The 27470-nt window shown below is 48.3% G+C and overlaps 1 protein-coding gene and 1 long non-coding RNA gene across 2 annotated transcripts in view; one reads left to right on the top strand and one right to left on the bottom strand.

Moving 5' to 3' along the window:
• The window catches only part of LOC8030685 (lysyl oxidase homolog 2), a 60299-nt gene that overhangs the window by 19243 nt on the left and 13586 nt on the right, over positions 1 to 27470 (top strand). Inside the window, exons 2-4 of the mRNA XM_029979612.3 lie at positions 3500 to 3702; positions 4728 to 4910; positions 25563 to 25719. Of these exons, the coding sequence (XP_029835472.2) occupies positions 3500 to 3702; positions 4728 to 4910; positions 25563 to 25719 (543 nt within the window). The remainder of the gene's footprint in view (positions 1 to 3499; positions 3703 to 4727; positions 4911 to 25562; positions 25720 to 27470) is intronic.
• On the bottom strand, positions 339 to 10225 carry LOC120837575. Its single transcript, XR_005714931.1, has 5 exons — positions 10140 to 10225; positions 4713 to 4888; positions 1686 to 1713; positions 856 to 1021; positions 339 to 643 (listed from the first exon to the last, which is right to left on the bottom strand). It is a non-coding gene; the product is annotated as an uncharacterized LOC120837575 (long non-coding RNA).

Raw genomic sequence — 27470 nt, 5'->3', positions numbered from 1 at the left:
ATACGCTCTGTATATAGTATCTACTTATGTATACTTTTTTGCAAGTCATTTTCGTCAACTTAACCCCTCCTTGAATATAGCTTTCAGCAACAAAATTAAACACGAAGCACGTCCGTCGCCCTAAGATCGGCCCTCATTTAAAGTTGACTATAGTCAATGGTATTATATTTGTGACCCTTGTAATTTTTACGCTAACATAGCCTCGCTGATTGGCGAATATGAACATCCCGCATAAAGATACGCGCTTGGGCAGCTTAAATAATGCAACAAATGTTGAGAACTACTCACTTTATTGTCAAAGCCTTAAAGTAATTACAAATAAAAATTAAAACGCCCTGTTCACGACGATGTCCCAAAAAGAATGAACTTTTTATGCAAGGCAATGTTCGACAAAGCTCACCCAGGTCTTCATTGTCCCAGCTTAACCAGCAACGCTTTCAGCTTTCCGTTCATTAACACTCGGGGTTCAGTATCCTTGGGCAAAAACAGTTTTTGGAGCAGTATCAACGGCTGCGGAAGTGCGATCACGAAGGCTTTCACTGAGTGGAACACGTTCTCCTGGTTTTCGGCCGTAAATCACAGTCTTCTCAGCTGATGCGTTTATGTGATGGACCGACGAAGTGGGCCTGTCTGGCACCTCTGCCTGCGGTATGAACAGACAAAACAGAAATTAACTCACCAAGCTTGTGGAATTTTTCATATCATTGGTGTGCTGATCGTTTATCAATATTGGTCTGACAATATGTGGATTTTGTGCCTCGACTTACATAAATCATATATATCAGAAGTAGCAAACATTTTAACGGAAATCTCACACAAGAAAATGCACAAAATTAATATTGAAACCTTTCGTACCTGGTTGGTCGAGAGGTACTTCGCTCCAGCTTGCTTCAGGTGTCGCTCAATGTGAGAAGGTACAGCGTTTTCCGTGCATGTGCGAAAAGGTGTTGACTGCATTGATCCCGACGTCCACGCGAGCAGACACTTGCCTTTGGAACCTCAACTCGGACTCAGAACCAAGCTGGATATAAAGAACATTCGGTATAGAAACTTGAACCGAAGCTGTGATGCAGATTTAATCCTGCGTCGAGTATAACATTTTTCTCACTAGCTAAACGTGAAGCATACCTTGTGAAGATTTGTCGTTTTAGAGTAATTCAGATGAAACAGCAGCGACGACGAGTTCCGATCCGAAACGATGCACGACAGCCGCGCGCGGCCACAACCGCGATACCAACCACCAAAAGCGAAGTGTCGGCGGTGAAGGCAGTGATGGCGCCAAGGAGTCCGGTCACGTGAGGTTACGTCTTTATAGTTTCGGAATTCGTTGAACTAAAAAGGTTGGGTTCACTCCTCTTATTATGCCTCCTCTCTCACTCGTATCGGCCCCTCCCTTCCTCTTTCCCTTTCTAAGTTCTCTTTTTGGGAGGAAACAAAAGTAAACAATCCTTTCGATCGTGTAAAGGTTACCCGTTCTTGTCCAACGTTACATTTTAGAGGTTACAACACAAGAGTCGCAGCGTAACCACTAAACGTGATCCTAGACAAAAAAAAAATCGCCATTTTAACCTTTAAGGAAACGGAAAATGCATGAAACCTTTAAAAACGACTTCGTAACTTCTAAAATAGAAGTTTCATCCATCTATAGGTAGCCATAGAGGGTACGCCGTTAAAAGTGTACAGACCTGTAGTGACAGCTCGTTGCTGACCACGCTGTTTTTCAGAAGGCCCGGGACATCGCCGTGCAACATGAAAATAAAGCACGAGCCGACACGTCGATTTGTCAAATCTGTTTCATCACAATGACCTTTCCGAGCTACCGATTCGGGACTTCAGTCAACCTAACGGCCAATTGCGAGAAAGCAGTGAACCGGCCGGAAAAGTTTCTTTCGCGATATAAAACAATAAATCAGCTCGACTCTTGAGGCTTCCGTGATTGCATATTGGGGGCGGCTGGCGCGATAGCCGCCGAAATAAAGCGAGGAAGGTGCGTTGGTTGTCTCCAAAGCAACGAAAATGAGATCAGTGAAAGGGCCGCAGAAAAAACCATGACCCATAATGGCCTAAGAATTTAGGCGTGCCTTGCGTTGCTTCTCATGTTGTCTAGAGCGAACCGTTTTTCCGGTACCTCTATCGCTACTGTCGTATCAGCGTGCTGCCTATACTTCGTTTCAGCTTAAGTACAGACGCGGTAAACACTATGAACTAATGGGACCAATCTAAGAAGAGTCAGAAGCGCGAGCCACTATGCCCTTTTTGTTTATGATTGGTTCAGCGATGATAGAGCATTTACAGAAACATGACGAACGCTATCATGGTACCTTTTTGATGCTATCTGAATGTTCCTATCAGCTCGCAGCGTCGGCTGCGTCTTTAAGGTAAAGCGAGGTATAGGTCGCTCGGAACACAACCTACGCAACCGTATGAGCCAGACATCGTGCGTTTATCAACGTTAATCAGTGTGGTGCTTCTGGAGGCTCACTTACGTTAACACACCACCAAAGGTTTGGAACGTAGTGATTAAAGATCGGGGCAAACTATAGGGTGGCTCAAGTCACCAGGCTCGATCTAAAATGGACCGTGCAAATCAACGCCTGCACGTAACAATCTAAACTTTTCGTCAAAGGTGGAATTCACAGATCGGTTTTTTCTTGTAAAATTACAAAGTAGCTCTTTTTCTCTAAAAAGTAAGGCCAAGAAACTTGCTATAGCAAGTTTCTTGGCCTTACTTCGCCTTAGACACTATAGTGTCTACGGCGGGCAGCAACGCAGACGACAGGGTCCAGTAGCGGGGTGTGTTTGGCGTTCGTATTGACAGCTGGCGCTACCTCCTTATCGCGACGGCTCGCGACCACCGTGGTTTTCTAAAATGAATATAATCTTTTTGGAATGTACCTTTGGTTAAAAAATAAATGCGAACAATAAAAGCAAAACTTAAAGCTAAAAAAAAAAAACGCGTCTGCGTAACGGCGGCGGCGCTTTTGCTGCCAACAGATTTCGTCTGCGTGTCGTCTGCTATCTTTCGCTGGTCGGCTGCACCTTCAAACGCTGCTCCCGATGCCACCTATCAATACGAACGCCAAACACACCCCGCTACTGGACCCTGTCGTCTGGGTCGCCGCCCGTCGTAGACCCTGGCAAGTTCCTTGGCCCTATGTTTTATTAACAAAAATCTACGCTTTGGAATTTTACAAGAAAAAACCGACCTGTGAAATACACCTTTGACGAAAAGTTTAGATGGCTACGTGCATGCGTCGATTTTTACGGTCCATTTTAGATTGAGCCTGGTGGCTTGAACCACCCTATATTTTGAGTTCAATGCCTGCCTGCGTAAACTCGGGTGTTGTTGTGCGTTGAGATGGCACAGGCCCAATCATACCTGTTTTGGATTGCCATATTTGCGCGAGAGTGGCCGGAGTCGCGAATAGCCTATTAACTAATTAACAATGACACGTCATCGGCTTTGTTGATCATTGGCCCACGTGACTTGCCTGCGCAGGGCCTTTCCTCATGGACAACCTGTACTGCAACGGGCACGAGGTGCACATCGAGGAGTGCCAGTTCGACGGATGGGGTGTTCATGACTGTGGACGCGAGGAGGCCGCCGGAGTCATTTGCGACAAGGACCCGGAGGCGACCGCCGCCCCCGTCACCACCCCGGCCGCGCCGGTCCCCAAATGGGTCTCCAAAAAGAAGATCAGGGTGAGCGCGCGCGGTCTTTGAGTCGCTTGTCCGATGCTCCCATTCCCGCTTGCACTGGTCGCTCTATATATTTTTTTGCCTGTTAAAGATTAAAAAAAAAAATAATAATCTTTTGTTTCTTGTATCCAACATCATCTGCTGCACGTTTTTCATTAGATAATCTGGGAGTTCGCGTCCTGCGTCTGATGTTTTCACTGCAGATGGATAACTTCACCAATTCCTGACCAATGACCGGTGGGAATGGACCTAAATCCTCGAAACTTCGCTATATGGTTGAGTCGCGGTGCGTTGACGTCCTGGACCACTGATCTCACTAACGCGCGCCAAGAGTTCGTTCCGATTAAGACCATGAAGATAACTTTATACTTGGCGGCAAATATTGTGTATCACATTGCAAGGCTGGCGTAGCTCCACACTGCGCCAGCCCGACGCATGCTGCGAGAGCAGGTGGCCGAGGCTTCGGCTTGCTTCTCATTCCCATTCTTTCGGGCAACTAGCTGACACAGTCAAATTACTGAGGAAGGTACGTTGATCTTGACAACGTAGCACAAAATAGTTGACGTATAGTATATTTAAGAGCCCAGTAGAAGCTTCCAATTCTTCCCGCGCATGTTTCCTTCTGCCGGCTCTGGTTGCCGTGCGACGAAGTGCTTTCAAATGTGGATAGCTCGCACGGGGTAACAATTATTAAAGACATTCGCAGAGTGTCATTTGAATAAGCATATATCGACGTATATACCCTCTACCTCGCCCGTCGTGGAGTGTAAAAATTTCGAAGAAATTTTGCCTGCATTATTAACCAATTACTTTTTTGAAGGTTCCTGACGAAACTTTGTTACTTTTCAAACCGCTCAAAGACTGAAAAAAAAAAAAAAAAAACTTTATCTAATAAAGTTCGAAATCGTCTTGTTTGGGGGTCGTTCATCGAACGTGCATCATATCTTGAACGCGTGCCCAAATGGCTGAATTGAGAGCAAGTTACAAGAGGCGCCTGCATGGCGAACACTGACGTCTTCTTTCCGCAGGCCAAGAGCAGAGGCAGCGTAAAGGTGCGCCTAGCAGGTGGCCGCAGCAGGCAGGAGGGCCGCCTGGAGGTGTACATCCCCAAGCGCGGCTGGGGCGTAGTTTGCGGGGACGGCTGGGGAGTCCTCGAGGCCATGGTCGTCTGCAGGCAGCTCGGCATGGGCTACGCCCAGGACGCCATACAGGTAAATAGACACCATGACATATATTTACTAACGGGCAGAGCCAACACCACCTAGAATAAGCAAAGCCCGTGCATATACATGTTGGCGTCATCACAGTGAGATCGAGCGCTGATTGGGCACGAGTGCAGCGTCAGCGCTCGGCTGAGCCTCGCGTCCAATCAATGCATCGAAGTGCGCCTGGTGCTGGGCTCGCGGGGCTAATAGACCTTTCGCTAAATTACCAAAGCGTCAAAGAGAATGTTGGAAACTTCGGTACACGAGCTGCACGTGCACGCCTTCCTTAAAAAAGATACTCGAAGTAAATAAGCAAAATAAAGCGTCCATACAATGCGCGTAAAATTTCTTTTAGATTTTGTTTTGTTTTCGCACAGTCAGAGCTGAAGACGCCAGCACCCGCTGCGTGTGTACCTACGTTCCCGGTATTCTTTTTGATGGTTGGGTGATTCGGCAAAAGGTATGTTGCTGACTGCCGCCATCCGAATGATGTTACGTGGTGAGAGGGGAGACTGCTCACTGGCTTTGATTATGCTATGCTCGTATTCACCTAAAGAACCGTAGTAAAAAAAATCTGGCTCCTCGCGGAAGATCTATGTGGTTCTGCTTCGCAGGCAGTGTTAGTATATTACGAGGGATATCATGAAAGAGAAGTGCCAGAGGAAAGGAGGGGAAGGACCTTCAGACCAAACGGTCCTCTTCCGGTACACAAAAGGGGAGATGACAGATCAAAAGATATATACAACAGATATACAAAAGGGGGAGAAAACACGTGACAGCTGTAGCGTCATGGAGTTGGAGAGGGAGGAGGAAAAGTTGACAAGTAAGATGCGGGAGGTCTGTGAGTCAGTGAGTGAGGGCATGCGGGCGAGGGTAAAGCCGTAGGCACCCCTGTGACCACCCAGATTATCGAGAGAGAAAAAAATGGAAAGGGGGAAAGGAGCGAACGAAATCGGAATGTCTAATAGCCGAAAGAAAGTTTTTTTTGTTTAGACCAAAAGGGAATTCCTTCTTTAAATAAAAAATATATCTGTTTTCTTTCCTTTTGCGTGAGGTGGATGTGTGGAAGCCTGATTTAATTACGTATAATCGCACGTTGAGTTCAAAATGATTCGTGGAGGAGAAGTGTTTAGATACGTGTGTAGAAAGGTCATGTTTAAGTTGGCCCGCGTTTTCTAGTGTGACAAGTTGGAGGTGTTTTCGGAAGCGTTCTTGGAGTCGGCAGTCAGTTTTTCCCATATCTATATATGACTGCAGAAACCACTTTTGTTGGTTGTCTATGAATTGCGATACTATTCGTCGTGAGATTCACGACGAAGCTCACTTTGAAGAAGACGACGGTAATCTTGAGTAAACACCTTATTGTATGATATATCTTACGACGACATGATTGACGTCAGCGCGACTGCAGCACACTACTTGAAAATTGAGTGATTGCTTCGTCTGTGAAATCGTTTATTGTTCAAGTTGTTACACCACTATCATTGACCATGTACTAACTAACTCATTTCAAACCGATAATTACTTCGTAGCTTGGGCGCACATATGAATGTGTGCGTACTGCCGCACCGATACATGCGCGGTGAGGGTTTATCTGCTTACTAGGACGACGTCTAGAGCGACCTCTAGGGATGATCTCTAGGCCGAGCTGGAGAACGACCCCGAGGATGACGTCAGACATCTAGAACGACCTCCAGGTCGATTTCGAGGACGATCTCTAGGACGACGCCAAAGACCACGTCTAAGACGATCTCTCGGACGACCTCCAGAACTACGTCCGCACACGCGTGGCGCCTACAAATGCGGTGTTCTGCGTAAGCGGAGGGGCCGCGCTGCCGTGCGTCCCATACCCGCACCGCGCATGGCGCATTCCAGGCCGGATACCGTGTCGCGAAAACCGGGTGAAGTAGCTAAAGAATGCTTTCGCATTTACATCGCCTTAATAAGGTTGGACAGAGTGTGCAAGAAAAAATGAAGATCTTAGGGAACATGACCCTTGGGAGACGTCGAGCACATCCCCCTTTGGGAAACGCTAACGCTGACTCTCACTTTTCTGTTTTTGCTTTTTTTTTTTTTGCTTTTTGCGTTACAATTTTAGCTGCCTCTTTTTGGCTTTGTTACAGAATAAGTTTTACCGTTTCCCATAGAGGGACGTGTGTGGCGTTTCCCGAGGGTCATGCTAACGCATTGCCGATGGATCCACCAATGAATCGTCCTTTAATGTGGTGTAGCGATGGCCGCCAAGAAAGGCCCATTTTCCACCAACCTTTTCATCCGCTCCGTAGACCACTCATGCTTTAATTCCTTCCCACACCCGCTCCCACAATTTCATGGTTATTATATTGATGACATTTTTGGTTTTGGCCTCCCTTCTGTAGTTGACTCCTTAACCAAAGCTGTATGTAACGCCCACGCTTCCCTCAAGTTTAGATCACTGGCAGAAAAAAATACTGTGTCAACTTCCTTGACCTAAAAATCACTAATGACGGTCACAAGTTCCATATTTTTGTGCGCTATAAACCCACTGACAGCCATAGTTACCTTCTCTAGTCCTCGAAACATCCGCGATCCCCCACATAAACTCTATTCCCTTCTCACGATTCTACGGCCTCCGTAGGATTTGCAGTGACGACATGGATTTTCGTCTTCGGCTTAAGGCGATGACCGCCTTCTATGTTGAACGCAGTTATCCACCCGGCCTTCCGCGCAATGCGAGCAGTCGCGTCTCTAGCATTTCGCGGCACGACGCGCTATTTCCCCGATCAATATATGAACCACCGTGCAGCCCCTTCATCTTCACGTTCCGTCCCTCCATACCCAGGCTCGGCAAAGTAATCGTGGACGTCACTTCCCACCTCGTAGACTCTAAAGTTATTTCTGAAGCACTCGCCCTAACCTATCGACTACAGCCCAACTTACGCTCGCATCTAGTACCTAGCAACCGGTCCATAAAATCTCCGACTCTGCTCCCCGGTACCACGCCCGCCATGCCGTGCGGCGCCCCGAAATGCCTTAAGTGCAAACAAATCCGCCCTCCTTCCCATTTGCTAATGAGAATCCCAGGCAATCACACCTGTAAATCTAATTTGATATACAATATTTCCTGCACACTAAGTCCAACCTTATTATATATCGGCAAAACTGACCGCCGACTCCACGAACATTTCCGAGAGCACCACCGAATTGTAACACTAGAAAGCGTGGGCGAACCTAAGCATGACTTCTCCACCATGCGTATCACAATATTTCTCCTCCACGAATCATTCCAAACTCAGCAGGCGAGTATACGTCATTAAATCAGGTTTTCATTAAGTTTCACGCACACACCTCCGGCGAAAACGAAGAAAACGGATTAATTTTAACGTAAAGGCGGAATTCCCCTCCAGTCTAAACATAAAAGATTTCTTTCGGCTATGAGACATTCCCCCTCCGCTTGCTCCTCTCCTCCTCCCTCCTTTTTTCTCTTGACAATTAGGGTGGTTACGCGCTGTACCCTAAGCTTTCCTCTCTCCCGAAAGTCCTCACTTATTGACTTACAGACCCACCGATCTTATACTAGTCAACGTTTCCTCCTCCCTTTCCGACTCCACGACGTCACATATGTCACTTGTTTTCTCCGACTTTTGTATATATGTTGTATACATTTTGATCTGTTAGAAGGCCGTATGGTCGAAACGTTGTTCCCCTCCTTTGCTCTGTCACTTCTCTTTCCCTTCATATCCCTACTGGTGTTTTCGAGGAAAAGGAAGGCTGGGGAGGAAGAAGCAGGCGGAACGCTGGAGAGAGGAGGAGGTTTCCTTCCTTCCTCTCCTGCCATCCGTCTGCTTTCTCCTCCTCAGCCCTCCTTTCCATCGAAAACGTTTCTTAATCTGTAACTGACTATAGTTTTATGTTATGATATCAAGACGTACACGTTTGAAACGCCAAAAGCATTGTTTCTTCCTTCGACAAGCGAACATTGTAATAACTACATTGCGCAGCGTGTGAAAATGCGCAGAGCTTTCTCTTTTTTCCTTGTTGTAACAAAGAGGAAAGGAGGTGCTGACAGAGCACGCTGTGACAGCTGCTAGCCATACAACAAGTGCCTGGCGTCGTGAGGAAGGCGACGTGAGGTCCAAGTGGATGTCGCACTCGCCGTTCCAGCCTTCCAATCGCACTGGATTGCTCTGAAGGCGCTTCAAGGTTCTAGGGACGTATAAAGTTAAGAAAAACACCTATATACGATAGAAGAAAGGATATGTGCATACATATTATATGGTTGTACTACCCGTACTGGTACGCATTTAATGAATTGATATTGGGAAGTCACCTATAAAGTGAAGGTATTTATATGTATTTTTTTTAATTCTGCTGTATTAAGACAATAGACCAGCTGCTCAACCCGACACCTGCTCAATACTTTGAAAACATTTTTTTTTGTAAAAAAAATTAGATTCGTATTTATTTCTCTATTGTGAAATATGACATATTTTTGTTATATATTTTTTCTAAAAACAAGCATTAATACCTATATGCTGCGTATTATCATTCCAGCGACACAGATATGAATTAGCTTCTTCATAAACTGTGTAACTTAAAAAAAACTTACACGATAAATGGACCTTGAACCTGCTAGCACCCCTCACACCTTTCGATTCATTTACCGTCGTTTGGAGCGCCATCCAGATTTTCTTTTTAAAACTGCGTTCCATAGAGTACGGCGAAACGCCATCTAGACGTTGTGCTTCAAAATATAGGCATTCCATAGAATACACTGTAGTTACCATAGCAGCCATCCTCAAAACGGTGGCGTGTAGAACGACGGGAGGCGAGCCGTGGGGCCATAATGGCGGGTAATACTTGTGGAAGCAGATTAGCTCACTTACGGAACTAAAGTTCCGTAAGTGAGCTAATCTGCACTCCGTCTCACCCTAGAATGGTCAAGGGCCCGGAGGCTGCCGGGCGGAGAACTACCTCAGAAAAGCTTGCATCCACCTTGCAAACGAGTGCGCGAAAGAAATTCAGATACGCAGAGTACGAAGAGCACTAATCTTACGTATATGGTTCTTTGTTGTTATATTGCGCTATTTTATATTAATGAAATAAAGGTACATGGTATTTAGTTTCATAGACATTCATGCCATATTTTGTAAACATGTCAACTGTTTGGAGAAGTTGGAGGGCGCGCAAGCAACGCTGGCATAAAGTCGTTTCGCCCTTAGCCATAACAATCAAATCCAATCTTTGTGCACGTACCTGGACCTTCCGCGCGTAGTCTGTACAAACGCTCCTCGGTCGAACACTCGATCCGACCCATCTCCATTTCTCAATGACCACTGCTTCTGATCCCGGATTCTCTTTGTTACAATGCTTTAGTATCAGCAAGCAGACGGAGCCGCCGCGAGGGTTTGATAAGCAGACAAAAAACTCGCCTTCGCATGACGCATCTTGGCACACTGATACGTCTGACGGAGCAAATATTTCACATGGTTTCTGACAGGCTCATGACTGGACTCGGCGGCCTGTTGCATTAGGCTTTAGTCTATCGTAGGATGAGACGGATTACAGTAACGCTGGCCATGACCTGACATCGTGATGTCACAGCGTGTAATACAATTATGTCACGTGACGCCATGACGTTACATGATGCCGTGGTTATTTTGCAACGGGATTGTGTGTGCTTTGCGTGCAGCAGGGTGGTAGCGCCTCGGCTGTCGGCGCAGTTCATTTGCGGGACAGAGAAAGAAACTGAGAATGTTTTCCCCGTAAGTTTCTGACGCGCTAATTGTGACATTTTAAGCGAATCCACGTTGTGTTTTATGTTGTTTGGAGAAAAAATTTCGGTACTTTAATTTGTGCAACGTAGCGATACACTTCGTCGCGTTGCTGCTAGGATGGTGCAACCCGCGAGATAACCATTTGGATCATTCTTTTTTTGCTTGGCGATGAGCGTTGTACTGCCGTCCGGTAGTAATTTACTGATACTAGCGGAAACATGGTTGACTAACGATATCACCGATGCTGAAGTCTTGAATTATTTCCCAAATTTCAACCTTTGTCATGAAGATCGTAAAGGAGAACGAGGTGGAGGAGTTCTCATTGCCGTCAGCGAACAACTTTCGTGCGCTGTCATTAACATTAAGTCCGATCTTAAAATATTATCTCTAATTTGTCGTGCTGTCCCAATATCAAAACTACTTCGCATCTGCTATAGAAAACCACATTATTATTCCGATTTCTCACCTAAGTTTAATGATATGTTAAACCAACTTACGAACGAACGCCCTAACGCACATATTCTATTTTTTTGGGGACTTCAATTTTTCGAGTACTGATTGGACTAATTTGACACCCTTAATTGTAAGCAGCACCGAATCAAGGGAATTCATCAAAACTTGTCTCCACTTCCACGCGCGTAGCACGAGATTCTGCAAAAGTTTTAAATGTGATACTAACCAGCCATCTGGAGAGCCTGTCTTTCATTATTTACCTCTGAGAAATTAGTGACCATAAAGTAATTCATGCCAATTTTCAGTTTACCCCGACCTACAAGAAAACAATTCTCTTGTACGACAAAAAAAGTATGAAGCAATAAATGCAGAGTTGAAGAGATTACTTCGATATTTCGAAACGACCTTTTATAACCGATCTATTTATAAAAGCTTGCGTTTTTTTAAAAACAAAATTAACGAACTGATAAATACATTCCAAAATCGATTTCCGCGTCAATCGCTAAAACCATGATTCACCAAAACACTGGAAAAAAAACTAGAAAATAAAAAAGCGGCTTTTTTGTGCAGCAAAGCTACGAGCGAGCTCTTGTGGGTGGAAAGAATACTATGCGACAGAAGGATAACTGCAATTCAAAATGCAAACTTTGTTTTTCGTTTTGAACTGACTAATATTCTAACCTTGAACCCTTGGAAGTTCTGGCGAGTAACAAAGCCGCATTAGACGCACATGGTTACCCTCAGCAATGATTTAGGAGAGATTGTCAACGACTCTGAATGTGCCAACATATTTAATAATGAATTCTCATCTGTTTTTACTACGGAGCCTGAATTTCAATTTCCTATACAACCTTCTGTTATACAGTCCGCAATGCTCACCATCACATTCATAGCCGACGGCATTACATCCATGATCGAAAACATGAAATTGTCATCGTCAACCGGTGCCGATGAAATTAATTCAAAATTTATTTAGAATACTAAGCACATTTCGGCAATATACTTGTCTTTACTGTTTGCTTAATCACTTTCACACAAACATAATCCCAGTTGACTGGAAAATGGGAAAATTATTCCAATCTACAAATCAGGCAACAAACATTCCCCATTGAATTATTGTCCCATTTCTCAAACAAGCATGTCTTGCAAAATCATGAATCTTGTAATCTATTCTCAAATCATGCATTTGTTCAACTCAAATAACTTGTTTAATAAGTCCCGGCACGGGTTTCGTAAAGGTTACTCTTGCGAAACTCAGCTGGCCATCTTTCTTCATAACCTTCATGACCTAGACTCCGATATCCAGACTGACGCCAGTTTCTTAGAATTCGCTAAAGCTTTTGACAAAGCACCTCAAAAGCGCTTGTTACTAAAACCTGTACAATTAAATATGAATCCCGATATCTTCAATTGGATCAAAGAATTTCTGAACAACCGCTCCCAATCTGCTCTTATTATAAACGATGCCTAAAATTTCCTCTCAGTAACATTAGATGTCCCGCAAGGATCTGCTCTTGGTACGCTTCTGTTCCTGATATATATTAATGAACTACGGCAACACGTGTCATTCCCTATCCGCACGTTCGCCGATGATTTTTTTATCTATCACTCGGTCACTAACACTGCTGACCCAACTTCCCATCAGAACGATCTTAACAACTTTCGGTTATATTGCCGCGCGCGCAGCTGGCCAAGCAGGCAGCGCGCGCGTGGCCTAACGGTTATCGCGCTTGCTTCCCACGCTGAAAGCCAGGGTTCGATTCCTGGCCGCGGAGGCGCATTTTTGTTGACACTGTAATGTAAGGTTCTGGTGAATTCGATAACCGTCTTGCTGATTCGAGGTTAGAATGTTCCACGCGCCGAACCTTCTACGCCGAACGATCCAGAAACCCACGAGGGTACATAAGGGATTCCGCAAGGCGAGCGGAGTCAGTCTAGTCCCAGCGTTCGACTCTGCTACCACGCCGACTTCGACGCCCGCGACGCTCTATTATTATCCTTTGTATTCTTTTATTTTTGGCACAAGTTCGCCACATTAAACGTTTATTTCTTCCTGTTTATTTGTTATTTTTGGTCACCACCCGTGACATTTTGGTGGAGGTGCGGGGTACCCGCATGCCCGTGCAGCGCTCCCCTCGGAGTTCCCGCAGTGCAAGTCCGGACCCAGCCTCCCGAGGACCGAGCGAAGACCAGATCGAGACCCGATCCAGTCGCCACACCCAAGGTCTACCCCCGGAACACGGACTTCTGCCACCCCGGACCAGGCAGCCAACGAGGCCGACGATGGACTACCAGTCGTCGCAGAACCCGTCCGCCGCCGCCGTCGTATACCTTCCCGTCACACCCCGGACTCCGACGCCATTCCACGGGGAGGTCCACGAGGACGTTGAAGATTGGCTACAGCATTACGAACGAGTGGCCCGCCATAACCAGTGGACACTAGAGCAGTGCCTTCAGAACGTCTACTTCGCTCTGGAAGGCACGGCGCGCACCTGGTTCGAGAACCACGAAGCGTCGATTTCGACGTGGGAAGAGTTCCAGGCCGAGCTGCGACGCACCTTTGCCAACCAGCAGCGACGACAGCGTGCCGAAGAACTCCTTCAAGCAAGACACCAAGGGCCAAACGAGAGCGTGACAAGCTTCGTCGAAGACGTTCTCCGCCTCATGAACCGCGCCGACCCAAACGCTCCCGAAGAGAAAACGTTGCGGGTCCTAATGCGCGGCGTCAAAGAAAACATCTTCGGGGGCCTCGTGCGGAGCCCGCCTACGACTGTCCAGGGTTTCATTACTGAGGCCACCAACATCGAACGTGCCCTTCACGCACGGGCCTCACACTACCAGAGACTTCCCGGCTTCGCTGCCCTCTCGCCGTCCAGCTGCAGCATCCCGGACATCCGCGACATCATCCGGGACGTCGTCCGGGAAGAACTCAGGAAGCTGCTGCCTGCTGCCAACCAGCCGGCTTCGCTGTCGATAGCCGAGGTGGTGCGCGAAGAAGTTCAGCGCGCAATTCAACCGGAGACTCCTGCCAGCGTGGCCGCAGCCGATGAGCCGACGCTGACCTACGCCGCAGTGGCCCGAGGACCGTCGCCAACTGCTCAACACTACCCGGTGGCGCCACGACGAGACCCATCAACGCAGGCGTACCCCCGACGCAACGACGAAGTACGTCAGTACGACCGCCGAGAACAGCAGGCGCCAAGGAAAACCGACGTGTGGAGGACAGCGGATCGACGACCCATCTGCTACCACTGCGGGGAGGCCGACCATATCTACCGTCGTTGTCCCTACCGGCAAATGGGCCTGCGTGGGTTCCACCCGAACGACCCACGCCCGAGGTACGGCGAACGCCCTCGCGACATCGAGGAGTACCTCCTACGTTCGCCCTCCCCAGTGTCGTCTCTCCGTCGTGAAGCCCGCTCCCCTTCGCCACGACGTTCAGCCCCCCCAGCGTCACGATCCCGCCGAGAGAGCCTGTCTCCCCTGCGTCGTCGGGAAAACTGAGTGCGGCAACGCCTGGAGGTGACGTTGCCGAAAACGACGGAAGCAAACAGCCTCCAAAAACGCCGGAGCGCTCCCACTCTTTCGACGCCCCGCATTGCATCGACGCGCCTGCAACGGTGTCCAACAACCTAAACGTTGTTATCGATGGCCAAAACGCATCGGCACTCCTTGACACCGGGGCAGACTACTCAGTATTGAGTGGGAGGCTCTCTCGCCACCTTCGAAAAGTCACGACGCCGTGGGATGGACCGCAGATACGAACCGCCGGAGGACACCTCATCACGCCTGTCGGAAGGTGCACCGCTCGCGTCGAAATTCACGGCGAGACGTGTCCTGTGAAATTCGTCATTCTACAAGACTGTTCCAGAGACGTCATTCTCGGCATGGACTTTTTGTGTGAATACGGCGCCGTCATCGACCTTGGAGAAAACAGATTGACGCTGCGGACACCTGTTCCGCCTTCAGAGAAACTCCAAACTGCGTCAGCCGCAGTCCGATTCGCTGCCGACCACGTGAATCTGCCGCCGCGATCAAGTGTTGTCGTACCCGTCGTGACCGATGCAGCTACCCGTAGCGAAGTTCTTCTGGAAGGTAACCTCCAGTTGCTCCTGGGAAGAGGAATAGGCGTCGCACGAGGAGTAGCTGAACTTCAGGATGGCCGCACTGTGGTCCTCGTGACGAACTTCCGGAATGAAACGCAACACCTCACAAAAGGTGCAGCCGTTGGCCACGTCGAGGATCTCCGAAACTCCGCCGAAATCGCCGCCATTACTGATGAATCCTCGCCACCTCAGCAAGACGGTACGTCGCCAGCGCAACTCGACATCGACCCTAAGCTTCCGGACCCGAAACGACGGCAGCTGATTAACCTCCTCGCCGAATACCGTGACTGCTTTGCGACGTCGTCGAAGGTACGCCAAACAGCCGTTGCGAAGCACCGCATCATTACCGAGGACGACGCGCGCCCTGTGCATCGATCACCGTACAGAGTCTCCGTTAAAGAAAGGGAGGTGATCCAGGAGCAAGTTCAAGAGATGCTGAACGACGACATAATCCAGCCATCAAGCAGTCCGTGGGCCTCTCCAGTCGTACTGGTTAAGAAGAAGGACGGAACGCTTCGGTTCTGCGTGGACTACGGGCAGCTGAATGCGGTGACAAAGAAAGACGTCTACCCACTTCCCCGAATCGACGACACGTTAGACCGGCTGCGCCACTCTCGATACTTCTCATCGATGGACCTGAAGAGCGGCTACTGGCAGATCGAAGTCGACGAACGGGACCGAGAGAAGACAGCTTTCGTCACGCCGGATGGGCTGTACGAGTTCAATGTAATGCCCTTCGGACTATGTACGGCGCCAGCAACTTTCCAGCGTGTTATGGACACCGTACTGGCAGGACTGAAGTGGCAAAGCTGTCTGGTCTACCTCGATGACGTCGTGGTGTTTTCCAGCGACTTCGACGAGCACTTGCGACGACTCCGAACTGTTCTTCAAGCCATACGGACCGCTGGACTCACCCTCAAGCCGTCAAAGTGTCGGTTCGCCTATGACGAACTGAAGTTTCTAGGTCATGTGGTTAGCAACGAAGGCGTGCGCCCAGACCCTGAGAAGACTCGCGCCGTCGCGTCATTTCCAGCGCCGACAGACAAAAAGGCCGTGCGAAGATTCCTTGGACTTTGCGCCTACTATCGTCGCTTCGTTCGGGATTTCGCACGGATTTCCGCACCGCTCACAAACCTCACAAAGGACGCCGAGAGGTTCGAATCGGCCGAGGAACAGCAGCAGGCATTCGACGAGCTGAAGCGACGACTCCAGACGCCTCCGGTTCTTGGACATTTTGATCAGGATGCGGACACCGAGATTCACACTGACGCAAGTAACGCAGGACTTGGCGCGGTACTAGTTCAAGTACAAGAAGGCACCGAACGAGTCATCGCCTACGCAAGTCGGACACTGTCCAAGGCAGAGAGAAATTACTCCACGACTGAGAAAGAATGCCTTGCGGTCGTCTGGGCAATCACGAAGTTTCGTCCGTACTTGTACGGAAGCCCGTTCCGCGTAGTCACGGACCACCACTCGCTCTGCTGGCTTGCGAACCTCAAGGACCCGTCAGGACGCCTCGCTCGATGGAGCCTCCGGCTACAAGAGTTCAACATGACTGTGGTTTACAAGTCAGGACACAAGCACAGCGACGCTGACTGCCTGTCCAGGGCCCCTGTCGAAACACCTTCCGGCAGCAGCGACGACGATGATGACGAGTGCTTTCTAGGGGCAGTGAACACCGATGACATGGCACGACGTCAACGAGACGATCCGGAGCTGCGAGCCTTAATCGAGCACCTGGAAGGGCGCGGCGGTACCGTACCCCGTGTTTTCTCACGAGCCGTGCCGACCTTCGCCATTCGACAAGGTGTACTCTACAAAGAGAACTTCGGGGACAGCAACTCGCCGTGGCTGCTGGTAATCCCGACCGACCTTCGAGGGGAGATTTTTCAAGCATGTCACGACGACCCGACGTCCGGACACCTTGGATACAGCCGGACACTGGCCCGTATTCGTGAAAAGTATTACTGGCCCAAGCTCCCCAAGACCGTCCACCTGTACACACGATCATGCCACGAGTGCCAGCGACGCAAGAAACCTCCGACGAGGCCGGCCGGACTCCTGCAGCCTATTTCTCCTCCAACTGCACCCTTCCAGCAGATCTGAATGGATCTACTTGGTCCTTTTCCGCCTTCGACGTCGGGGAACCGCTGGATCATCGTCGCCACAGATTATCTCACGCGGTACGCCGAAACGAAAGCTCTTCCTTCGGGGACTGCTGTGGAAGTTGCCAAGTTTTTTATTGAGTCCATCGTCCTCCGGCACGGCGCTCCAGAAGTTCTGATTACAGATCGCGGATCATCCTTCGTGGCACAACTGACCCAAGAAATCCTCCGACTCAGTCACACCAGCCATCGTCGTACAACTGCCTACCACCCGCAGACCAACGGGCTGACGGAGCGACTCAACAAGACAATCGCCGATATGATCTCTATGTACGTCGACGTAGAGCACAAGACGTGGGACGAGGTGCTGCCCTACGTCACGTTCGCCTACAATACGGCGGTTCAAGAGACCACTGGATTCACCCCTTTCCAGCTGGTACATGGTCGGAAGGTAACGACCATGCTGGACGCCATGCTGCCCCATGAGCCATCTGACAACGAGAGCAACGACGCCCAGGCGGTTGCTCAACGCGCCGAAGAAGTTCGCCAGCTCGCCCGACTCCTGATTCAAGACCAGCAACGCGTCGACGCCGGCCGCTACAACCTTCGTCGCAGGGACGTCCACTTCCAGCCCGGAGATAGGGTGCGGGTATGGACGCCCATCCGTCGCCGCGGCCTCAGTGAGAAATTGCTGAAACGATACTTTGGACCCTACAAAGTGCTTCGTCGACTCGGGGATCTGAACTACGAAGTGATGCCCGACGGAACACGGACTTCGTCACGCCGCCCTCCACGTCCGGAAGTCGTCCACGTCGTGCGACTGAAGCCGTACTACGCTCGATAGGACTGTGGACCTTATGTGTTCCAAATGACTCTTAGTTTACCGTTATTTTTATTTGTTTTGTTTTCAGATTGCATCGGGACGATGCACTTTTTAAAGGGGGGAGTAATGCCGCGCGCGCAGCTGGCCAAGCAGGCAGCGCGCGCGAGGCCTAACGGTTATCGCGCTTGCTTCCCACGCTGAAAGCCAGGGTTCGATTCCTGGCCGCGGAGGCGCATTTTTGTTGACACTGTAATGTAAGGTTCTGGTGAATTCGAGAACCGTCTTGCTGATTCGAGGTTAGAATGTTCCAAGCGCCGAACCTTCTACGCCGAACGATCCAGAAACCCACGAGGGTACTATCGGGGAAAAATGAAATGCGAACAGAGGAGCGCGTGGCTCGCGGTACAGGCTGCGCCACCTGGAAGTGAGCCTAGGGGCGAGGGTGCGTGGCCTACTCCGACGTGTTCACGCCCCTCGATCGGCGCTCCCCCAGCTTCGGCAGTGAGCCTCTCAGTGCGCTGAAAGCTGACACCGCTATCTTTGCCTGCTCGGCGAGTGCGGCGAGCTTCTTTGCACCGCACGCGCTGAGCCAGCAAAGATAGCGGTGATAGCTTTCAGCGCACTAAGAGGCGCACTGCTGAAGCTTGGGGAGCGCAAAGGGAGGGCGTGATCACGTCGGAGTAGGCTACGCACCCTCGCTCCTAGGCTCACTTCCAGGTGGCGCAGCCTGTACCGCGAGCCACGCGCTCCTCTGTTCGCATTTCATTTTTCCCCGATAGTACATAAGGGATTCCGCAAGGCGAGCGGAGTCAGTCTAGTCCCAGCGTTCGACTCTGCTACCACGCCGACTTCGACGCCCGCGACGCTCTATTATTATCTTTTGTATTCTTTTTTTTTTGGCACAAGTTCGCCACATTAAACGTTTATTTCTTCCTGTTTATTTGTTATTTTTGGTCACCAGCCGTGACAATATGGTGCAACTGCTGGCTAATGGCACTTAACCCTGATAAATGTAAACTCATGCGTTTTCAGCGCCGCCATGTGGCCGCCATGTCTTCGCTTATGTTCTTGCTCGAATTCCCGTTGAATTAGTGGACTCACACAAATACCTTGGTGTCACCCTTTGCAACAATCTATCATGGCAGTTCGCATATCACTAACATTATCGCATCTGCAAACAGAGCCGTAGAATTCCTGAAGCGTCACCTACGCTGCGCCCTTCAACACGGAAAATTACTAGACTACAAATCACTCCTAAGATTTCAGCTAGAATATTCATCCGCCATCTGGAGTCCACATCAAGTTTATCTTATTAACGCTCTCGAAGCAATTCAAAATCGCACCATTAGGTTCATTCATTCTTCATATTCATACGATCTTAGCATATCATCACTGAAAGCTGAATCAGATCTAACTAATCTTTTTTGTCGTCGCCGCATAAACGGTTTCTGTTTATTTCCCCAATTCTTTTATTCTTCGCTTGCCCATGCACCCTACATTGTTCCTCCTGCACAGATATCCCAAGACACCCGTCACCCATTGCAAATCTCTCGCCCACGCACTCGCACCACTACCTTTTTCTGTTTATTTTTTCCCCGAGCAGCCTGTAACTGGAGCGGCCTTTCCCACCAGAGTTCAGCCATCAAAAGGCCCTGTGCTGTTTGTGGACACATAAAACAAAGACTATTATTATTATTATTATTATTATTATTATATTATTATTATAGAAAAAGAAGAAGTGTCCGAAGGCAGTCGCTCTTTTTTGGTCGTTCTTCATATTTCCAGTGTTATTCATATAATTTCAACCTGATGTGCTACCGGCGGACTGTTCGTGGCCCAAGTCGGGCCCTGGAGTCGCCACGGGCTTAAGGCGGCGTCTATTTGCCGTCTTGACTGCGAGTTCGCCGCCTTGAAGATCGCGACTGCGGCCCCATCCACCTTCATCGGTGTCTATCAATCATGCAGCCAGCGGTCGTCGTCTCATCTTACCATCGACGTCCTGCGGCCGTCTGAGACTTGATGGCGATTCAGCGACCATCCCGTCCTTTGCGGAAGCCTACTATCAACGCACTGCAACGCACGGAAGCCGACTATCAACGCCGACTATCAATGCACAGCCTTTCCCGGTGACCGTACAAGGCTGTCGTCGAATCACTGTTTTGCCGGTGTAGCTTGTCTGTTTAGCTGGCGGCGAGCATACCCCTGGCCGCTGTAAAGTCTTCCGGCCTTGTTCAGCGGAATCGCCACCATCAGCACCGTCCTTGGTGTGTGCTGCGTGGTAGCTGCTCTTGCTCTGCTAAATCGTCCCCATCTACCACGGCTCGAGCACCAGCAAAGTGTATGCCTCTGCCAGGTTTGCGCTTAGCTGCTCTCCGAGCCTGGCGCAAGTGAAGCCACCGGAAGTTCAATGCTTGTCCCGGAAGTCGGGCGTGCGCTGGGCTTCCTAGTGCATTCAGTCATTATTTTGGACCATGCTTTTTTGTGTCTTTGATTGGGTTATAATACTCTCGTTCTGGATTAAATTTCGAAAATGAGACATTTGAACTTGGGACATATTCACACTCGATCAACTAGAATCTCAATATGTTTACATTGAATGGCTTCCCATGATACTTCTCGGGTCTGCATGCGCTCTTACTGCGCAACAAGCAGGCTCTCTTGAGGGAACAAGCGAAAATCCAGCGCCCTCGACGCTTTTCGAACCAGCACTCGGAAGGGTTACAAAGCCTGTCAAGCGCTCACTTCCGGGACAAGCCGCTTACTTCCGGTGGCGTCATACCTGTTTGCTCAATGCGCCATCCAGCCCCCTCTAGTGGAGATCAGTGGTTTTTACCAGTGATTACGCTTGGACGTTTCGAACACCGACCTAATTAGATGTTTGACAGCCCGACTTCCGTTCCACGATGCACGCGCATTTCAGCTTTGTTTCGCGCTTAGCAGGTGGGCATGCTGTTTACTCTTTTAGTGTATGACTCGCAAACGTCGATCTGCATTTTCCTATATTCATAGCTTCTTTCACCCCTTCCGTTTTGTTATGGCCTCCACTAACTGTTTCAAATACCACGAGCCTTTACTTGTTAATGGGAGATACCTGATTTGCGCGAGTTGTGAAAACAGCTATCACCTCGGAAAGTCATGTGCCGGTGTTGCTGCGAGCACATTCAACTCCATGAGTTCAGCGAAACGAGAACAGTGGCTCTGCCATCTGTGCCGCACCTCTGTGACAAAGTCGACAGGAGGAAGCTTGGAAACGCATTCGCATACAGAGTCCGCGTCATTTGCAGCCCAGTTAGCCGAGGTAAACAAAAAAAATCGACTTGCTTCTCTCTCTCAAGAGTAGCGTAAATTCGCTCGCCAAGCTTCCGGCAAAAGTCGATGAGCTGCTCACCGTTAAATCCGCGGTTGATGCCGTGAAACAATCTGTCAATGAGGTGCTTAAGTCAGTAGCCTTCTGTTCAGCTCAGTATGACGCTCTGCTCAAACAAGTGGCTGAGCAGGATGCTACTGTTGCAGAGTTACAGAAAGAGGTGAATTCTTTAAAGTTCTCCATTTCAATCCAATCAGAGGAGATCCAACGACTCAGGTCTGAGCTCAACAACTCCGAGCAATTTAGTCGTCGATCTAACCTTAAGATCCATGGCCTTCCATGCAGACCCAATGAAGATCTTCCGGTTGAGCTTGATGATAAAGCACAAAACTCGGCATTTCCAACTTCCATCCTTCAGAGGTTGAGGCCATTCATCGCCTGCCCTCTTCGCGTGATACCATTCCCATTACGTTGGTCAGGATTCACTCTGCGCGTGCTAGGGGCCCCTGGTTGAGCTTGCGTAGCTCACTGGGTACTCTCGCCCGCGAACGAAAACTCCTTAAACTCTTTTTTAACGAGAACTTGACACAGACGAACAAGGAGCTCTTTTGGACAGCACGGGCGAAAAGCAAAGTGAAACAATATCGATATGTCTGGACTAAAAACGCGAAGATCTACGCAAAAAGAGCAGAGGGAGCCCCACTCATTCGCATTACCTGTGTCAATGACTTAGAGCTCATTGCCTAGCAACCATGACCTTCACATTTTTTGACTGCGATGATTTCAATTCCATCTTGTGTAATTTTCACTCCTCAACTAGCGGGTTCACCATTTTTCACACTAATATTCGTAGTGCAAGGAAGTATTGGGAGCAATTCGGTCTTATAGCCAATTCCCTGTACGATCTCGTCGACGTGTGGGTCTTAACGGAGATAAATGTACCAGCTGCCTCTGTTTATCAATTCTCAATACTTGATTATCAGCAATTCTTCTATAATCGCTCTGACAGGACAGGTGGAGGTATTGGGATTTTTGTTAAAAATTCATGGTGTACAGAACAGTTAAAAAATACTTTCGTTCATGCAGAGTCCGTCACTTTCAAAATTTTCAACTCAGTATACTCTATTACATTAGTCGCCTCCTATCGCCCTCCATCAGAAAGCGCTTCGCCTTTTTTAGTTGACTTGCTTGGCTGACCTTCAAGCCGAGGAACAACTTTGCGTAGTCGGCGACATGAACCTTGACACTTTGAAACCCACAAAGTCAACCGTATGTGACTACTTGAATCTTCTCTCAGAATTTGGTCTCAACTGTACAATTAAAGCACCTACCAGAGAGGAAACTTTGAATGAACACCTTGTTTCTGCTTGTCTAGACCACATGAATATACGCACTCACGGCCTTTCAGTTCAGTCTGCTGTCATTTCGCAGAAACTGGCAGATCACTACTTTACCGCAGTTCAACTGGTTTCCGATACGCCTCTAAGACACGCCTGTCCGGAAACAAGACCTATAGAGGTTGGTGATCGGAAATTATTCGACAAATTAATCTCTTCTTATGATTGGGGACGTTTACTAACATATTCAAATCAAGAACTCCACACGAAGTTTATTAATCTGTAGAAGACTTTTACAAGATGCAGTAAAAAGTAATTACTATCAGAAAGCGGCGTGCAGAACATATATGGTTGAATAATGACATTATCGCCGCGATTAAGTATAAAGAGATATTGTGGACGCGTTGTCGTCGCTCTCTTGATAACATAGACCTGCGGAATGAATTCCGAAGTGAGCGCAACAAAGTCACTGCATTAATTTGTTCCGCTAAACGTAACTATATTAAACAGAAGTTAATAGATTCCCGTTATGATTCCCGTGTAACGTGGTCTGTTGTAAACGATTTACGAGAAGGCCACAGTGGAAAACATTCTGTCGACGAGACGGTCGCCAGATATTTCCCTTGTAACAAACAATCTACGGCAAATGCGTTTAATGTACATTTTGGGAAAACTTTAAATGTTTCACGCGATAGTGAAGTTTGTCTCTCAAAAGCAACTTCGGTGAATGTAGCGTCTTCCTTCCTTCCTGAAATTACAAAGCAAGGTTTACATAGTATGTTGCTTAGTTTCAGGCCGGGTTTGTCTCCTGGAATCGATGACGTCCGGATGGCTGATTTGCGGAGAAATTATGCACCATTGAGGCATGTGATACTAAAAATGTTGAACGGTTTCATAACGTCAGGTAATATTCCAGAAGATCTCAAAACAGCCACTGTCAGTCTTTTATACAAAAATTGGGATCATAGTAGCATCGAAAGCTACCGCCCTATATCTATCTTGCCTTCACTGGCGAAACTTTTAGAAAAACACAATTTCCTGACAATGTGAGCGTTTTTAGAAGAATTTAACCTTACGTCTCCCCAACAGTACGGTTTCGTTATGGGTAAAGGCACCCAACCCTTACTTGAAGTCTTTTCCGATGTTCTTCATAATGCGTTTGAACATAATCTTTTCACGTGTGCACTCTTTCTAGATGTTTCTAAAGCTTCCGACTGAGTCTCACATAAGGTACTTTTACATAAGCTGTTCAGCCTCGGCTTCAGAGGCCCTTTTTACAGACTGCTAGAAAACTTTTTGTCAAATCGTACACAACTCGTTTCAATATGTGGAGCTCGGAGTTAGAAAATGTCCCTAAAGGCTGGTGTTCCACAGGGCTCGATACTGTCGCCTCTTATTTTTAACATCTATGTCAATCTTTCGAAGGCTGTCAACTTCTGCACAGTATTTCAATACGCTGACGATACTGTCCTGTTGTCGAGTCATGTACGATACCATGAGGCTGTTGAGCTACTCCAATCAGATGTATTACGGCTCATGAACTGGTTTTCAACAAATGTCATTAGAGTAAACGCGAAGAAAACACAACTAGTGTGCTTTCGTAGTCCACTGAAACAGGTTCTTTTAGACAAACCAATTTTTCTTCACACGTCAGACTGTGTTTCTTGCAAATGTGCGCCAATTCTTTAAGTGAACAGTACGAAATATCTGGGACTTTATTTTGATTGCGACCTGTCATGGAACTCCTCACTTCTTCTATATTTTCAGAAAATTACGAGCCGCTTCGTGCACCTTATATAATCTTCGCATACTTCTTCCCATCAAAACAAGAAGACTTCTGACGCACGCCCTTGTTTATAGTATTCTCCGTTACGGAATAACTGTATTCGGACAGTGTACAGCCCTATTAGAGCCTAAAGTGAACTACTTACTGAATGGCATCCTGCGCAGTGTAGCTTACGGTTCTAGTCTCCAGAGATCTGATAACCTCTTTAATGACCTCTCGCTACCAACTTTTAAATCACTATTTTTGGAAACAGTAGTGTTCAGGCACTACTGGGATAACACTTTTAAGACCCCCAACACTGTTTGTCGCGCCCTTCGAGACGTGAGGCCGTATCAAACGCCGCGCATCAAAATACATTTTGACAAATGCGTTTGCCTCTATTATGTATCCCATATTTTTAACAACCTCCCTTCTGTGCTACTCGACGGAAGTTCTCGAGGAGCTTTGAAATGTAAATTAAAAACTCTTTGCCTAGACATCATTTTTTAAAGTGCCGATTAATTTTTTTGTTTTCATTTTGTTTTCTACTTTATTTGACTTCTGTGCGCTGTGCACTACTGCCCTGTTTGTATATATTTCTCTCTATCACGCGTTCTAGATCTCTGAAAGGTTTATGCTAACTTGCTTTGAGTGTGCCTTAAGTAATTTGTAAGGAACTAGTCCTACACGCCTGAAGGGCTTTGACGGTTCCGATATGTGTATATAGCTGTATTTGAAGCACCTGCATTAAATAATAATAATAATATTATTATTATTATTAGTATTAGCATTAGTATTATCACCTGCACATCAACTTTCATGAAAAATTCAACTCATTACCTTCAAAAATAAAGATCTGTGGCTTTTCTGCATTATTTATGTAATACCACGCTTTGTGTAATATTTCGAAGGACGTATTTAAAAAAATAAAGGGAAGTGACGTGAAATAAATCGAACATTTCGTGAGGCAGTGTGAACTGGCTTTCAACTCTCTTTCGTCGGACAGAGCGACTTCTTCGGGGGCGGTAACCAGACGATGCTGCTGAGCGGGATTCAGTGCACCGGCGACGAGAAGAACCTGGCGGACTGCCTGCACGACCAGCTGGGGAAAGTGACCTGCCCAGGTGTCGAAGACAACATTGCCGGCGTCATGTGCACTGACGGTGAGGGTGGGAGTTTAGGGGCTCTTTAGAGCACTTCACGGGCATGTAAAGAACTAGCGATATAAGTAATGATTTACAATTATTCTTCCCGTTTTGATGAAGCCGGCTTATCGCCCCTCCAAAAAATACTGAATCCTTGAGTAACGCCGAAGTAACGTCGTTAGATTCGGAAGTAACAAGAACGGTATACGGCCAGCAAGTGTTCCCCAATGTGTCTTCGGCGCATCGGAACGCGAGGAGAAGCACGCCACTCGAAGGGCAACATAGAGAAGGCGCAGAGAACGAGTGATGACGAAACAGCCAAACACGCGCCGTCATTAATTGAGCGGTCGGGGGAAACAAAAGCACTTTGGGGCGTTTGAAGCTAAACAAGCACACGAGGTGCGCGAGAAGCAGACCAACTTGTATGTTGTACTCCGTTACGTTTGCAGAACGGTGACGAATCTCAGAAACGCCTTAATCTTTGAGGAACTAACGCGTAACGCTTACCGCCGAATTCAGAAACCTCACTAAAACTACACTCAAACTGAAGGGCCTCTCCACTTCCTCGAGGAAGGCTCAAGGGCCGGCGCTGGCCAATCGCGACGGCGGATCCGTCCTCGCGATTGGCCAGCGCCGGCCCTCCCGCCTTCCTCGAGGAAGTGGAAGGGCCCTTCAGTTTGAGTGTAGTTGGAGTGAGGTTTCTGAATTCGGTGGTTAGGGCGCCTCAATAGACAGTTTTAGTGGACCGTACGCTATAGCTTTGCGTACGCAAGGAGATTGCGGGTCGTGAGTGCGCGTGCGCAGAACGCAATAGAAGGGATAGCGTATTGCGTACGCACGCAACGCTGGGGATTTTGCGTTGCTGGCTAGCGGGCCTTGCGGGACGCTCTCGAGAGATCTCGGGCCCAACGAGAGCGCGAGTTTCAAGATGGCGGTTGCGTCGAGTGGCGCAGCAAGTGCGACGTGGTGTTTTCGTAGTTCTGTGTTACGTGAAATTGCGTGGTGTTCAGCTCGGCGATTCTTTCTGGGACCTACCGCGGTCGAATCAGATCGCCCTGCAGCTGAAGGAGTGCACAGTGGAAATGTTCGCCGCTCGCAGTGTGCGTCGACGCTGCGATCTGCTCAACGCTAAGCCTATTCCCACAGTTCATCGCCGACGGACGAACGACTTTAAAAGAAATCGCGGAAGTTCTCGCTATGCACTGGACATCAGGGTCATGAATTTCATTCCGCGATAGCATTGATAAAAGGTGCCGTTTCCATGGGACGACTGACGGAGGCTCCGTGATCGAATTTGGCTGCGCACTCGTACTCGTAGCCTCTGTAACCCGCAGAAAAGCGCGCTTGACGAGGCAGCTGTGGCTTGGTTTAATCTGAAATAAAATGATCGGACACTTTTTCTTTTTCAATATTTCTTTCCAGGAGCATGGTTGCGCTATAAGCACGCGGAATTCTATGGCTCTAGCAAATTTAACCAAGATCATGCGCGGTGTTCACTCGAAAACGTAACGCACAACTAAATTCGGTCTGAGCAGGTCATTTTTAGCGTACGCTATACTATTGCGTATTGCGTACGTAAGAGCCAGCAACGCTATACTAAAACTGTCTAATGTCCTTCTGTTTAGGCTGATGCCACCCTTTGTAGTACCCGATGCCGACAGCACGCGCTCATGGGTAAAATACAAAAAAATCGACGAAAACAAAATGTCGCCATAGCACAGTCAGCGCCAGAAACGCGTGCAGGGACACGCTCTTTCACGCGCTTCTGA

This window comes from Ixodes scapularis, unplaced genomic scaffold, assembly GCF_016920785.2.
Source record: "Ixodes scapularis isolate PalLabHiFi unplaced genomic scaffold, ASM1692078v2 PGA_scaffold3__209_contigs__length_174095766, whole genome shotgun sequence".
Taxonomy (NCBI): Eukaryota; Metazoa; Arthropoda; class Arachnida; order Ixodida; family Ixodidae; genus Ixodes; species Ixodes scapularis.
The sequence above is the reverse complement of the archived record's forward strand: the minus strand, read 5'-3'. Positions and strand labels throughout refer to the sequence as shown.